The sequence below is a fragment of the Salmo salar genome, chromosome 03, assembly GCF_965601325.2.
Source record: "Salmo salar chromosome 03, fSalSal1, whole genome shotgun sequence".
In the NCBI taxonomy this organism is placed as follows: Eukaryota; Metazoa; Chordata; class Actinopteri; order Salmoniformes; family Salmonidae; genus Salmo; species Salmo salar.
In genome coordinates, this window is record NC_138293.1 from 30,851,563 (window position 1) to 30,868,623 (window position 17,061).

General features: G+C 43.4%; 1 protein-coding gene across 1 annotated transcript in view; it reads right to left on the reverse strand.

The window, feature by feature from the left end:
• The window catches only part of LOC106599706 (cadherin-2), an 83,672-nt gene that overhangs the window by 14,517 nt on the left and 52,094 nt on the right, over positions 1 to 17,061 (reverse strand). The window contains exons 4-12 of the mRNA XM_014191007.3: positions 13,711 to 13,890; positions 9,684 to 9,839; positions 8,391 to 8,535; positions 7,839 to 8,011; positions 5,658 to 5,795; positions 4,648 to 4,833; positions 2,613 to 2,866; positions 2,218 to 2,360; positions 992 to 1,225 (exon numbers count right to left, since the gene is read on the reverse strand). Of these exons, the coding sequence (XP_014046482.2) occupies positions 992 to 1,225; positions 2,218 to 2,360; positions 2,613 to 2,866; positions 4,648 to 4,833; positions 5,658 to 5,795; positions 7,839 to 8,011; positions 8,391 to 8,535; positions 9,684 to 9,839; positions 13,711 to 13,890 (1,609 nt within the window). The remainder of the gene's footprint in view (positions 1 to 991; positions 1,226 to 2,217; positions 2,361 to 2,612; positions 2,867 to 4,647; positions 4,834 to 5,657; positions 5,796 to 7,838; positions 8,012 to 8,390; positions 8,536 to 9,683; positions 9,840 to 13,710; positions 13,891 to 17,061) is intronic.

Here is a 17,061-nt window from a genome sequence, read left to right on the forward strand (position 1 = left end):
GGCCATTCTACTGCCAATGTTTGTCTATAGAGATTGCATGGCTGTGTGCTCGATTTTATACACCTGTCAGTAATGGGTGTGTTGCAGAAATAACCGAATCCACGAATTTGAAGGAGTGTCCACATACTTTTGAACAGCATGAATTCCAATACCTGGAAATTGTGTTAGCATATCTAATCCAAAATATGGTCAGGATTTAGATTTTGAGCTTATAAACCCACTGAAGACCTTTTTGATAATGCAGCTTAGGCTAACCCCCCCCCCCCAGATTCTATAATCCATATGGCTGTTATCCTATTAAGATAGTTATTCATTTACTGCGGTCTACACTCACATCTATTCGCTATCAACGCACAACAAATGAGTAATTCCTCCAATATTTTGTTTGTATAATTAGCATAATCAATTAGTGAGCTGCTTGATAGAGCAAAGGCCTGTTACTTATCTCTTTTATAATATAGTGTCTTAACATAGTGAGGCACGCACACTGAGAGCATTGTCTATTGTTATACACTAGTAGAAAAAAAGGGTTCCAAAATGGTTCTTCGGCTGTTCCCATAGGATAACGCTTTTTGGTTCCAGGTACAACCCTCTGTGGAAAGAACCCTTTTAGGTTCTAGATAGGACCTTTTTCTAAGAGTGTCGGTAACTGCTCTTGGCCCTATGGAGAGCCAGAAACCTCATGGACATGATGCTCATACTGGTACTCCCTCTAAGCCAGTGCCAAACCTATAGTGTTATTTATCACCATCCAAATGACCAGGACTACTGGTGGTTCTCCATTCTCACTGGCAGTTGATTGATGAATGTCAGCTATTGGCCAGAATGGTCACCTGGTGACCCAGGTCTAAATCAGTCTCTGATTACATTGGAAGAATGAAAACCAGCAGTATTGCCGACCTAGAGGCCCCGATATATTGAATAGCCCTGATCTGCAGTGTTTTTGTTTGTTTGATTGTTTGTTATTGTTGTTGTTGTTGTTGTGTCTTACCACTGAGCCGTGTGATGGTCCAGTTTCTTCTGACGTCTGCGGGCCTGTTGGCCAGCTCGAACGCGAATGGTCCGGCGTTGGGGTTGAGGTCTCCGTCCAGCGCTGTGATGTTGATGCCGTTAGGCTCGGGTTTCTTGCACATCTCAGTCTCCTGGGGGTAGACGTGCGGCGCGTTGTCGTTGATGTCCAGCAGGGAGATCTGCAGGGTACCTGTACCGCTCGCTGGTGGGACGCCTGGATGGGACAACACACACAGACAGGGAAGGATGCACACACAATGTCACACGCACAAACGTCTTAGAATATAGATTTTACATAATACATAACAACGATAAGGGGAAGTATAGCATTGAAGTGATCTTAATGCATGATGTCTCGCTGCATGTTTGGTAATACACAACGTCCTTAGCCTGAACCTGGTTCTTGGTGTAAAAGTAAGGCAGAGAGGAGCAGCAGCAGCTAGTCTGCAGGGACAGGACCCCTCCAGACTGCATACTGATCTGAGGAGCGGCGCTCCTCTCTCTCCACGGGCGAGGGTAGGGGATATATCGCAACGTTTGGGGAGAGGAGGGAGGAGCAGAGGGGCTGTGCGTGTGTGTGTGTGTGTGTGTGTGTGTGTGTGTGTGTGTGTGTGTGTGTGTGTGGGAGTGTGTGTGTGTGTGTGTGTGTGTGTGTGTGTGTGTGTGTGTGTGTGTGTGTGTGTGTGTGAGTGTGTATTCCTGATGAAGGGGGAGGCCACAGGGTGAGAATACTAAAGCAGACAGACAGAGAAGAGCACACTGTCGCTGCCTTAGCCCGGGAGACCCAGAGCCTCAGCCCCTCTAGTATTCATGGGGCTAAGAGGCTTTTTTGCCATTCAGGCCACGCTCAAATGAGCCACTCATCTAATCCTGACCTATTAATGCTGAGAAACCTCTTTATTGAGAGAGTTTCTAAGCCTATTGGCCTATGCTGTGCTCTGTGGAACAGGCTAAACCTGAACAGAGGTAAATCCAGTCAGGGAAGGAGAGAGGAGAGAGGTGAACACGTCCTCAGTGTGGCTGCTAGGTCTGTGCTCGCTCTGAAACATTAACTTTCAACAGGGTGGCGGTTGCTACATTGGTGTCTGGCACAATTTTAATCATGAAAAAGGCAGCTGTGTGTGAGATTTTTGCCTGCTAAAAACAATATTCCCTTGGCTATACAGCTGGAAGCAGATATTAGCGCCTGGTGGCTAGGCTAAGTACCACTGTCAGAGGCCAAGAAGGTGGCGCTGTACATGTTGTCCTTCACGTAGGGCGACTCGCGGTCCAGGACGGCGATGGTTGTGATGCGCCCGGTGTTAGCATCGATTCTCAACCAGTTGGCTGGGTCTGAGAGCCTGGTGTATCTGAGAACACAGAGGACGAAGATTTAAAGAAGAGAAGTAAAGACGTTCATTCAAACCTTACAAGCTAGGTTTTTTTTAATCACGATTTTGATTTTATACAGACTCATACATTCAAGGCTAAAGGTGGTGAATGTTCAACAAAAGAAAGATACATATCTCACTGAGAATGGGAGTGTTTTTATTGACAGTCAGTGATTGAAGAAACTGCATGAGAAGCTCTGTATGAATACAGCTATTTAGTATCATTATTACCTAATGCTTTGCTGCATGAATCTATCAGGGTCTTGTGCTGTGAAGGTGGTCAGTGAGGATTCTGCTAACATTCCCTCCTCCAGCTTGATGAGTTTGGGGTTGGGGTCGAAGTAGGGGCTCTCGTTGACGTCAATGACCCTGATGGAGACCGTGGCGGTGGACTGGCGAGGGGAGTAGATGCCCCGGGCGAGAGACACCTCGTTCACCGCTACCACCGTCAACATGTACGTTCTGCTGATCTCGTAATCGATTGGCTGGAGGGAGGAAACGCAAAAGTACGTAAGTATGGTCCATGGACAGTAAGGGAAGGGATCGATAAAGTACTCTTCTTCTTCTAATGCTATGAGGCAAAGATCCCAGAAGAAGTCAGCTAGGGGCTACTGTAGTTAGTTGTACTACTACTGCTGAGAAATTATTACTCACTGACTTTACACACACGCGGTGGAATTGAATTAAACACATGGTATGCACCTCTGTTCTCTCAACTAAAGACAACACTCAGCTTACAAAGATACAAGAGCGTAATAAACTTTTTTTAAAGAGCTGAGTCTTAGCCAATCACAGTCTGTTAAAGGTCGCCAAAGCACACCCATCCCTGGGTTGCTCCTCTTTTCAGTTCTCTGCAGCTGCGACTGGAAGGAGCTGCAACAAACACTCAAACTGGACAGTTTTATCTCAATCTCTTCATACAAAGACTCAATCATGGACACTCTTACTGACAGTTGTGGCTGCTTTGCGTGATGTATTGTTACCTCTACCTTCTTGCCCTTTGTGCTGTTGTCTGTGCCCAATAATATTTGTACCATGTTTTGTGCTTCTACCATGTTGTGCTGCTACCATGTTGTGTTGCTACCATGTTGTTGTCACAGTTTCTCCTGACCCCTCCTGTCTCAGCCTCCAGTATTTATGCTGCAGTAGTTTATGTGTCGGGGGGCTAGAGTCAGTCTGTCACATCTGGAGTATTTCTCTTGTCTTTTCCGGTGTCCTGTGTGAATTTAAATATGCTCTCTCTAATTCTCTCTTTCTTTCTCTCTTCTTTCTTTCTCTCTCTCGGAGGACCTGAGCCCTAGGACCATGCCTCAGGACTACCTGGCTTGATGACTCCTTGCTGTCTCCAGTTCACCTGGCCGTGCTGCTGCTCCAGTTCCAACTGTTCTGCCTGCAGCTATGGAACCCTGACCTGTTCACCGGACGTGCTACCTGTCCCTGACCTGCTGTCCCAGACCTGCTGGAACCCTGACCTATTCAGCGGACGTGCTACCTGTCCCAGACCTGCTGTTTTCAACTCTCTAGAGACAGCAGGAGCGGTAGAGATACTCTCAAAGATCGGCTATGAAAAGCCAACTGACACTTACTCTTGTGTTACTGACTTGTTGCACCCTCGACAACTACTATGATTATTATTATTTGACCATGCTGGTCATTTATGAACATTTGAACATCTAGGCCATGTGCTGTTATAATCTCCACCCGGCACAGCCAGAAGAGGACTGGCCACCCCTCATAGCCTGGTTCCTCTCTAGGTTTCTTCCTAGGTTTTGGCCTTTCTAGGGAGTTTTTCCTAGCCACCATGCTTCTACACCTGCATTGCTTGCTGTTTGGGGTTTTAGGCTGGGTTTCTGTACAGCACTTTGAGATATCAGCTGATGTAAGAAGGGCTATATGAATACATTTGATTTGATTTGATGTTGTGTTGCTACCATGCTGTGTTTTCATGTGTTGCTGCTATGCTATGTTGTTGTCTTAGGTCTCTCTCTATGTAGTGTTGTGGTGTCTCTCTTGTCATGTTTTGTCCTATATTTTTATTTTATTTTTAATCCCAGCCCCTGTCCCCGCAGGAGGCCTTTTGGTAGGTCGTCATTGTAAATAAGAATTTGTTCTTAACTGACTTGCCTAGTTAAATAAAGGTAAAAAAATAAATAATAATAAAATACAATTAGCTATTAAAATAAGTGGCTCCCCTGGGAGATACGGGAGTGGAAGGAAGGGGATTTGGGTAATGGATTAAGTCTGAGGGTGTTGCAGTCTGTCTCACCTTGACGACGGTTACCAGGCCCTCGTTAGTGGTGGGGTCGGTTGGCACGGAGAACCTGCCGGTGGGGTCACCTCCAGTGATCTTGTAGACGGCCTTCCACGCTAGTGTGTTGGGCTGGTCTTTGTCCGTCACCGTCAGGTTGGCCACGATGACATTCACCCGGTTCTCAGGCACCTCTCCAAAGAACTAAATGAATAAAAGATGGAGGATGGGACAGAGAGCAGTTACACATACTGCTGCGCCAGCGAAAAACACAGGCTCCGTGCTCCAGCTCTACACACCCAACACCCAATTTCAAGTAAATAAATGTCCACAGCAATTTATCATGTTATCATCACCAGCTCGGCCTGATAGCAAAACAATACCATTACATTACACAAGGGCCAATGTATCGGTAACAAATACATCAAGCACCTGTCTCTGCTCTCTCTGCCTGCCTGATGTACTCACAGTCTCAGTACTTACATGTGGGTTGTTCCAATTTATTTCCATCACTTTTTGGATGCACCCCTTTTGATTTGAACAAACCTTTCTATACATATTTGCCCATAGTAGAAGTGGTCAGAAAGTTACTTTTTGGAACTGAATGCCAAAACATTTAGGCAATAGATGTTCTCAAAATTGAACCGGTTTGCATATCCCACCCTATCATGAGACATCCAGTCCTTCATCACTGGAAAAGATAAACGGTTGAGTTTGATATCACTTTCAAAACGTATACACAGGGTAGTACAACTATTTTATCATTTCTCGGGACAAAGAATTGGGAATAAAAATGATGTAAATTTAACGTAAATGATCTAAAAACACGTAAACTGCGATGTATTTATTTATTTTGCATATGTTGTAGCTTAGACCCTATTTTACATCATCTGAGTTTTTGTTGTTGTGCCCGTCATCGGTTGAGACACAACATGCTCTCCCTGGTTCTTTACAGTCCTATGACTGGGAACAGAGTGAATCACACAGTGTTGTATAATGCATAGATGTGAAGCTATGTTCTTTCTTACCATCTCGGCGGTGAACTCTGGTGGGTTGTCGTTGATGTCAGTCACCCTGATAACGGCCGTGGCAGTGTTGGACAGGCCGTACATGGGGTTGCCCTCCATGTCTGTGGCCTGGATGATCAACGTGTACTGAGGAACTTTCTGCATGAAAAAAAAGAAGAAAAACAGACATGTTGAAAAATAATCCACTCTCTATATCATGGACAACACTGTTATAGGCCAGTTTCTATTTTGCCCTGTTTATCAAAAGTGTTGAAAAACAATAATCAACTGACTGGCTTTCTTGATGTCTATAGTATTCTCTCTGGTATGCAATCTGATTTCCGCTCATGTTATGGATGTGTCACTGCAACCTTATAGGACTTAGCCAAACCTTTTGATACGGTAGAACATTCCATTATTGTGGGAGTATTGGTGTCTCTGAGGGTGTCTTTGGCCAGGTTCGCTAACTACCTCTCTCAAAGAGTGCAGTGTATAAAGTCAGAACATCTGCTGTCTCGGCCACTGCCTGTCACCAAGGGAGTACCCCAAAGCTTGATCCTAGGCCCCACGCTCTTCTCGATTTACATCAACATCATAGCTCAGGCAGTAGTACACTCTCTCATCCATTTATATGCACATGACACAGTCTTATACTCTACAACAAAACTTTCTTAGTGTCCAACAAGCTTCCTCTGGCCTTAATCTTGTTCTGAACACCTCCAAAACAAATGTTGTGGTTTGGTAAGAATAATGCTCCTCTACCCACCAGTGTGATTACTACCTCTAAGGGTTTAGAGCTTGAGCTCATACAATACGTTGGAGTATGGCTAGACAGTATACTGTCCTTCTCTCAGCACATATCAAAGCTGCAAGCTAGGGTTAAATCTAGACTTGGTTTCCTCTATTGGAATCGCTCCTCTTTCACCCCAGCTGCCAAACTAACCCTGATTCAGATGACCATCCTACCCATGCTAGATTACGTAGACGTAATTTATAGATTGGCAGGTCAGGGTGCTCTCGAGTGGCTAGATGTTCTTTACCATTCGGCCATCAGATTTGCCACCAATGCTCCTTAAAGGACATATCGCTGCACTTTATACTTTTCTGTAAACAGGTCATCTCTGTATATCCGTCGCAAGACCCACTGGCTGATGCTTATTTATAAAACCCTCTTAGGTCTCACTCCCCCCTATCTGAGATACCTACTGCAGCCCTCCTCCTCCACATACAACACGCAGGAGGCCTTTTGCATTTTGGTTGGCCATCATTGTAAATAAGAATTTGTTCTTAACTGACTTGCCTAGTTAAATAAAGGTAAAGCCTTGAGCCTTGTGTATAGTAGAAATTGGGTCTTACATAAATCCCAACGAGGAATCCTAGTTATTCTCACAATGATCAAGTCTACATCAATTCCCTGTGGAGAGAGAAAGGAACTCTAAAAGTCAGCTTGCTGTGGGAGTGCAACACTTCCACTCTGTGTAGCATTATGGTGCACGATGGGTAATCCCACTGTAACAAATGACTCCCTTCACATTAAAAGCTACTCAGGCGACGGACCAGTTGCTAGGTAATGAGAATCGGGCAAATTACTTTCATGGTGGCAAATGCCGTATATATAACAGCAGCCCTGGGGCAAACTTGATTGAGAGGGCCAACTATCCAGATTGCCCTGGCTAGAATTGCAGCAATTGGCTTTGTTTTTTCCCTTTGACTTTTTATATTTATTCCGTTATTTTTCCTTTCCTTCCTTCCAGTAAAAGCAAGTCCATGGCCATGCAATTAAATAGGAGTGTTACCATTAACAGCAACGAGGAGAAAAACATTTAGCTGCTCAATGATGCATATTGCCTCCATGTTAGAGTAAATAATTCCGAAGAGGGTGATGAGTCAATTTCTGGTCTTCGTTGGCAAAATGGTAATGGGGCTTACTTAGCTAACTTCATTAGTTTTGAGACACACTAAAGATTATCAGCAGCAAAAACAACTCAAAACTGTTCGTCTGCAAACTCATTTAGGTAAACAAAGGAAAAGATATCTTGATGTATACGAGTTAGAGGAATGCCGAGCAGCGAAGGAGGAGCACATACGAATGAATGTGATGATTGGACTGTAACTTCAAAGCTACCGCAATGGGGTTTAATAAGTGAGCACGCGAGCACGCGAGCACGCGAGCCCGCGCACACAAACTGTTGTATTGCGTACCTCTCTGTCCAGGCCAGCTGCGACGGTAATGATGTCTCCTGTCTTGTTGTTAATGGTGAACATGTTGGATGTCGGGCTCTCGGGATTCTGGGATCCGATCTTGTAGCGCAGCATCCCATTGGATGTTTTGGGGTCGTCTTTGTCAACAGACGTTACCGTCATAACAAAGGTCCCTGAGGAATGACAAGAGAGACAGAAGATGCAAATAGGGGATTTAACTTCTAAAAAGGTATAACCTTGTTTTATTTCAGTACTGCATTTGATCTACCTAAGACAGTCATTACAATAGCGTTACTTCCATACTACGAGGATCCGTTGACTAACATGGAGCACAGTCGAAACATAGCCCAAAGAAAAGCTTTGGCTTCGTCTGAAATGTTGACAAAGCACTTCCACAAGAGAATACTTGCTATTGGCAGAGATCTTATTCATATCGAACCACAGCCAAATTAACAAAATGATTACCCCCTGTGATTCATCAATGCCGTTTGATGTAGTAATAGTCTAGTGGCACAGTGGGCCAGAGGCTGGATGTTTAGTCTGGGCTCCTACCTGGTTTGGAGCCCTCAGGGACGGAGCCGTTCCAGATCTGATGAATGAACTCTGGCCGGTTGTCGTTCATGTCAATCACATTGATCACAATGTCAATGGGGCTCTCTACCTGGTTACCGTTCAGATCCACAGCATGAGCTCTCAGCTGTAGGGAGACACCAGGGAGATTTCAGCACTCAGCTGGTTGTGGTGTACACACATATATACGTACTCACACATGCACGCACACACTTATTCATCCAGGCATACACATAACCAGAAAACAGAAAATATACAAAATTCATAGCAATGTAGGACCCACAAGATAAACATACAGCTAACACACTCCACTTTGCCTAAGCAAAACTTTGGCATTGTGATGGCTCTCTCCCTTAGCTATTTCCATTTCTCTCAGATAAAAATAATGAGCCCAGAAATGTGCCTTTCAATACTGTTAATGTTTGTTTCTTCACAGTGCAGCGCTTCCAGCGATGCCCTCTCCATTATATCTTTCATTACAAACATGTCATTTACTGCTTTTACTGTCTGCCCACAGTCTAATACATGTCTCACCCTGAATCAAATCCATAGAATTGGTTGCTAGACATATCACAACTCCCAAACAATGACCACTGAAATGTAATTAATAGTTATGAGTGGGTCATTATATCGCTAGAGGTTAACATTACTTGTAAAACAGCAGCTTTTTTTTTTACAAATTCATTGACTCTTTCAAATTCTCAGACGGATAAGTCAGTTCCGGAATGCCTCCCAAACCCCCCACCCCTCTCTAGTGTACACTATTGAGGAGTGTTTGGACTACCAAGGGACCTTGAGCACATGCCAGCCAGCCTCCTGGAATGTACAGACTGTATGTATAAGCCAAAGAGGACACATACTTTACATCTCGATAAAGAGGGCTTAATGCTTGGTACCTTTACTGTAAACGTTTGGAATATCTGCTTTGTTGCTCTTATTCACTGCACCGGTTGCAAGGCCAAGGTTCTTTCTCCATCATGGAGAAAAGTCAATACAGTCAAACGCACATCACTACAGGTCACGCTGGGCCAAGGAAGGCTTGAGATTAATAGGACACACTATTACTCCACCGTACGTTTATTTGGCTAGAAAATAACAATGTCTTGAACCAACTTGGATCTTGACTTTGTCAGTGTGAGTGGTCCTAGTCATCTCCTCTCTATCACGTAGGCCCATGCGGGGGGGGGGGGGGGGGGGGGGGGGGGGGTGTGTGTGTGTGTGTGTGTGTGTGTGTGTGTGTGTGTGTGTGTGTGTGTGTGTGTGAGAGAGACTTACGTGGAAGTTGGATATGTGTTCTCTGTCCAGGGGTTTCATGACAGACAGCTCTCCGGAGATGGGGTGGATTATGAAAATGCCGGTGGGCGGCTGGTCAGCTCCGGGTCCAGTCACACTGTACCTCAGGGATCGGTTCTTGTCATTGTCTGACCGGATCTGTTTCAGAACACAAAAGTAGGTTGGTTAAAATGACGATCAATACTCAATTGTAGGTATATATACAGTTGAAGTCGGAAGTTTACATACACTTAGGTTGGAGTCATTAAAACTCGTTTTCAATCACTTATAATTCACTGTATCACAATTCCAGTGGGTCAGATGTTTACATACACTAAGTTGACTGTGCCTTTAAACAGCTTGGAAAATTCCCGAAAATTATGTCATGGCTTTAGAAGCTTCTGATAGGATAATTGACATCATTTGAGTCAATTGGACATGTACCTGTGGATGTATTTCAAGGCCAACCTTCAAACTCAGTGCCTCTTTGATGGACATCATGGGAAAATCAAAAGAAATTAGCCAAGACCTCAGAAAATAAATTGTAGACCACCACGAGTCTGGTTCATCCTTTCTAGCAATTTCCAAACACCTGAAGGTACCATGTTCATCTGTACAAACAATAGTAAACAAGTATAAACACCATGGGACCAAAAAGCCGTCATACCGCTCAGGAAGGAGATGCATTCTGTCTCCTAGAGATGAATGTACTTTGGTGCGAAAAGTGCAAATCAATCTCAGAACAACAGCAAAGGACCTTGTGAAGATGCTGGAGGAAACAGGTACAAAAGTATCTATATCCACAGTAAAACGAGTCATATACCGACATAACCTGAAAGGCCGCTCAGCAAGGAAGAAGCCACTGCTCCAAAACAGCCATAAAAACCCACACTACGGTTTGCAACTGCACATGGGGACAAAGATCATACTTTTTGGAGAAATGTCCTCTGGTCTGATGAAATAAAAATAGAACTGTTTGGCCATAATGACCATCGTTATGTTTGGAGGAAAAAGGGGGAGGCTTGCAAGCCAAAGAACACCATCCCAACCATGAAGCACGGGGGTGGCAGCATCATGTTGTGGGGGTGCTTTGCTGCAGGAGGGACTGGTGCACTCACAAAATAGATGGCATCATGAGGCAGGAAAATTATGTGGATATATTGAAGCAACATCTCAAGACATCAGTCAGGAAGTTAAAGCTTGGTCGCAAATGGGACTTCCAAATGGACAATGGCCCCAAGCATACTTCCAAAGTTGTGGCAAAATGGCTTAAGGACCACAAAGTCAAGGTATTGGAGTGGCCATCACAAAGCCCTGACCTCAATCCTATAGAACATTTGTGGGCAGAACTGAAAAAGTGTGTGCGAGCAAGGAGGCCTACAAACCTGACTCAGTTACACCAGCTCTGTCAGGAGGAATGGGCCAAAATTCACCCAACATATTGTGGGAAGCTTGTGGAAGGCTACATGAAACAATTTAAAGGCAATGCTACCAAATACTAATTGAGTGTATGTAAACTTCTGACCCACTGGGAATGTGATGAAATAAATAAAAGCTGAAAGAAATCATTCTCTCTACTATTATTCTGACATTTCACACTCTTAAAATAAAGTGGTGATACTAACTGACCTAAGACAGGGAATTTTTTCTTGGATTAAATGTCAGGAATTGTGAAAAACTGTGTTTAAATGTATTTGGCTAAGGTGTATGTAATGTTCAGAATTCTACTTAAAAATAATAATGTCGTGGCGGGGTTATGTATCGGTGTGTGTGTGGCCCTGCCCTGGAGTCCCGTTGGTGAGTGGTACAAACAGATCTTCCTCCCTTGCGTGTGTATGTGTACTAGTGATGGGGGAAAAATTGATACAGCTACATATATGAATATTATATATCGTATTGTATAATTCTGACAATATCACAATATTATTTTTTAATGACTAAGTCTACCTCTGTCCCCATACAGACAACTGTAAGGTCCCTCAGTTAAGTATTGAATTTCAAGCACAGATTCAACAACAAAGACCAGGGAGCTTTTCAAAAACCTCTTAAAGAAAGACAGTGATTAGGAGATGGGTAACAATATCAAATCAGACATTGTATATCTCTTTAAGCATGATCAAGTTAATAATTATGCTGTGGATTATATATTAAACCACCCAGACACATTAAGGATACAGTCATCTTTCTGAACTGAGCTGCACGACAGAAATGAAACTGCTCAGGGATGTTATCATGAGGCCATTGGTGATATTGAAACAGTTCAATGTCTGTGATGGTAGAAAACTGAGGATGGATCAACAACATTGTAGTGACTTCACAATAATGACCTAAATGACAGAATAACACAAAATAATACAAATATACCACAAAAACACAGCAAAGGAATATAATTTTTGTCCTAAATGTAAAGCCTTATGTTTGAGGCAAATCCAACACAACATATCACTGAGTAACTGCCTCCTTATTTTCATGCATGGTGGTGGCTGCATCATGTTATAGGTGTGCTTGGCATCGGCAAATACTGGAGAGTTTTCCAGGATAAAAAGAAATGGGATAGAGCTAAGCACAGGCAAAGGGAGGGAGTCTGATGGAGGAATTCACCTTTCACCATGTCAATAACCAGGCCAATTGTAAGCTGGAGTTGCTTGCCAAGAAGGAAGTGCATGTTCCTGAGTGGCCCAAGTTACAGTTTTGACTTAAATCTGCTTTAAAAAAAATCGATGGGAATACTTAAAATCTGCTGTCTAGCCATGATCCTCAACATCTTGACAGAGCTTGAAGACTTTTAAAATAAAAAAGGGCAAATATTGCACAATCCAGGTGTGCAAAGCTCTTATACACTTACCCAAGCAGACTCACATCTGTAATCGATGCCAAATGTGTTTCCAACATGTATTGACTCAGGGAGATGAATACTATGCAACAACTATGTTTTAGTTATTGAATTTCTTATTCATCTTTAAAAAATGTTAAACTTTTTCTTCCACTTTGACATTACAGAATATTTTGTGTACATTGTTGACAAAAAATTACAAGTAAATACATTTGAATCCCACTTTGTAACACAATATAAGGTGAAGAAATCCAAAGGGTCTGAATACTTTTGCAAGGCTATGTGAGTGTGATATATTTGAGCCTCCGTGTCTTCACTGGTCTATCTATCCCTACCCATAAGCATGGGTATCCATAGTGTGTCTGCATGGTGCCTGGTGCCACACCCTTATGTCATCCATTAAACTCAGCAAAATCCCCACCCCTAATGCCCTTGGATTAAATATAATACATACAGATGTCGTATATTGGACTTAGCACTCAGTCAGGAACCAGAAAGCTTACATTGAGAGAGGATCTACTTCTTAACTGACGTGAGAAAGATTGCCAGTCCTTCATTCAATCCACCCACCCACTGCTATGGTGTGTGTGTGTGGGGGTGTGTGTGTGGTGTGTGTGTGTGTGTGTGTGTGTGTGTGTGTGTGTGTGTGTGTGTGTGTGTGTGTGTGTGTGTGTGTGTGTGTGTGTGTGTGTGTGTGTGTGTGTGTGTGTGTGTGTGTGTGTGTGTGTGTGTGTGTAGAAGGTAAATGGATGGGCTGGGAGTGTCCTTGAGCCCATGATAAAGTGAAGATAGTATCTCAACAGGGAAACAGGCCAATGGACGGCTCTTTGTAAAATTCACTGTGTTCTATAACGCTACATCATACCAGGTTACATTCATATTGACGACCTGCCTGACTGGGAGAGGGAAATCAGATACAATAGCACAGGCACTTGACCTTTCGGGACATGTAGTAAATATGGCTGTGGATTGAGTGTTGTGGTAATGGTGGTAGAATGGGAATGGCCGGTCCAAAATCTGCTGCTGCTTCATAGAACCATGAAGCTCACATCAGAGCGAGACCGTTTCCTTTGAGATTGTGTGTGTGTGTGTGTGTGTGTGTGTGTGTGTGTGTGTGTGTGTGTGTGTGTGGTGTGTGTGTGTGTGTGTGTGTGTGTGTGTGTGTGTGTGTGTGTGTGTGTGTGTGCGACATCTTACCCGGACCAGGTCCTGGGGGAACTCTCCTCTGGAGTTCTCGGGAACGTTGATTGGGGGGATGACCCAGTCTCTCTTCATGCGTTTGAGCTGGCCGATGGAGCTGCTGTCTGTCTGCCGCGATGGGAACCATATCTCCTGGAGACCCTGGGACAGAGCTGGGGGAGCTTGGATGTCCTGGGCCTGAAGGAGAGAAATAACATCAGGTTACTAACTTGACATATCTAAAAAAAACAATGGAAACTTCAGATAGACATTGAAAACAACATAAGCGGACACATCTAGAAACAAATGACTTGAGGTAGACTGTTTATACAGTAGCCAAAAGACCAATTGTCTTTAACTACCAATGATGTGATGGAAAGAATTCAAGAGAATGTAAATTCCTGCCTGAACTAAAACTGTTTTCCTAATATCATTAAATTATACCCACTAGATGACCAAATGTGGGAGCTTGTGGGTTTTTTTTTCTTGTTGTGGTCACGTTATATTTTAGGATCCATTTTGTCTTTGAGAATCCAGTGAAGGTTAACATAGCCTCCATATATGTGATGATGTGTTTGAACAGCCTCTCTTTCCAGGCTTTCAGTGAGAAACATGGCTGGGAATGAGAGTAGTGTTTGAGGTGCTTTGTCGGGGATAGTACTGCAGCCCTCAGTTAGCTTTAAATCACAGACCTCCTCTCATGTCCTGATAAAAGCATGCACACACACACACACACACACACACACACACACACACACACACACACACACACACACACACACACACACACACACACACACACACACACACACACACACACACACACACACACACACACACACACACACACACACACACAGAAAGGCTTTTAAAATTGATGTGCCATCCTCCCATGGCTGTAATGAATGTGATTTGAAACAAAGGAGGATGGTACCTGCAAGCCAGACTCTAAATACCCAGATGGCTCCAATTGCCTATGCTGTTCCACAGAGAGAGACTGTTGGGAGAGAGACTGAAGCAGCGCCAGAAAAGTCACAATAACCTTGAACGCTCCATGGTAAAATGAAAACAAGACGCCGGCAAACTTAGGCAGTCAAAGTCAGTGAATGACAGATGCAATTTCCCTGCTGCAGAACAGTCATGCCTCAGAAAGTCCCTTATTTACTCTCTCCTCCGTCTGTAATTACTGATCGCCAATTCGTTACACAGTATCCCAAGTACTGAAACTAGCAGAAAGTTCTCTGTGCAAACAGCAAAATTAATGACTGTTTTGCCTTACAAAACGCGCCCCATCTTACGCCGCCTCGGCACGCATGCCACCCCTCCCTGACGATCTACGGAGCTGTTGAAGCGTCTCCACTAATCATGTTTGAAATCCGATTATGCTGCTTTCACACATTTGAAATGCAGAGAGGCAAGCGGACAGATAGCGGGGAACATGCTTCAGAAATATCTATTACCCTATTAAACTGGAGGAGAAAGTGAGAGCGGTAATTATTTGTGACCTGGCGTCTGGAATGATGAATGGTGTGGAGGGTTTGCTTAGAAGCCTTAGCCCCAACACACATCTATCTATCTCTGGAGTGTACTGCATGTCTCTCTGCACCTTGTTGGAGTCTACCTCCATCCTCTGACTGTGTGTGTGTGTGTGTGTGTGTGTGTGTGTGTGTGTGTGTGTGTGTGTGTGTGTGTGTGTGTGTGTGTGTGTGTGTGTGTGTGTGTGTGTGTGTGTGTGTGTGTGTGTGTGTGTGTGTGTGTGTGTGTGTGTGTTTATGTGTATATGTGTTGCTATAGATAAGTACAAAATCACTCTCTTTAAGGTCTAGGGTGGGTCTTGGTTTTCAGCCTGACTCTTTTGTTGATGTTGATGGTCTTGGCAGGGGAGGTCACTTTGACGTTAACAAGCCAATTGTTACTTCTTCATTGATTAACACTAGAACCAGTAAAGCAGTCATTTTGACTGCTCATGACTTTATTCATTTTACTACTCTGATTCTGGCAGGATTTTTAAAGTCATGCCCCCATCCGTCCTTGACCCTTCCTAAATAAGTCTATATAACCCACTGCCGTTGTTAGAATCGTAATAACACAAACAGAACTGGAGTCATAGCCGTTTTTAGGAGGGCATGTCATTATTTTCATGTTTTTCCCATTTTCCCCTCCTTCTCCCAACAGTTGGGCCTGCGCTGCTCATTCATCCGACATGGAAGGTGCAGAGGCCAGTTGATAATCACCCCGATAATTGCTTCTAAAACTGAACCTAAACTATACCAAAACTACATTAAATAAAGTATGATGGGGTAGAAAGGGGGAGCATGGGTGAGTTGCAGAGCGAGGGGAAGCGGATAATGCATAATAACCAATTCTGAATGAATAACAGGGTGGGCCATTCTAGTCTATTGGTATATTATAATTATAATCTCAAAATGGTGGGGAAGAAATTAATCATGACATCTCTATTATTCTTCTGATTCTGAACCTCAGCTAAACAATGAACCATAATCCCAACGTTACTACCTTGCATGAATCTGCAGGTAACTAACCAACCAGGTTCAATGTTAGCTGGCTAACATTTAAAATAAAAGTTTTTTTACCTTTAATTTACTAGGCAGGCCAGTTAAGAACAAATTCATGTTTTACAATGATGGCCTACTGGGGAACAGTGGGTTAACTGCCTTGTTCAATGGCAGAATGACAGATTTTTACCTTGTCAGCTCGGGGATTCAATCCACCAACCTTTCGGTTACTGGCCCAACGCGCTAACCACTAGGCTACATGCCGCCCCAACATTCGGCTATAACTAGCAATGCAAATGGCTCTGAGATTACGAATAATATTACTACACAGATCATACACGTAACGTTAGCTAGCTAGCCAGCCAGCTTACATTAGCTAGCTAGCTAAGAGAACACTTTAACTTTAAATGAAAACGACTTCATGACAAAATTATAAATGTGTAATATCTGAACATAATTGTTTATTTAGTTATTTTTTTAATTTAACCTTTATTTAAGTAGGCAAGTCAGTTAAGAACAAAATCTTATTCACAATGGCGGCCAACATGTAGCTAGCTAGACTCTCTTACCCGTATATATGCATGGACACTTCTCCCTCTCTGTCACAAATGCCATGGTTGCCCTTAGTTTGAAGATGTAATATACAACAGCCTTCTATGTGTTCCCTTTTCGACTCTGTCTGCATATTTGCAATCAAACGGGAGAATTTTCTCAATCTCCTTAATTATTATACTCTAAATCCACAGATTTTCACAACTCGGTCCTCCAGAAAGTGGGGAGCAAAACTTATGCAGTTCTACTACCTGATATATTTTTTAAAAAGCAGCATTAGAAAGGATTACCTACACATACT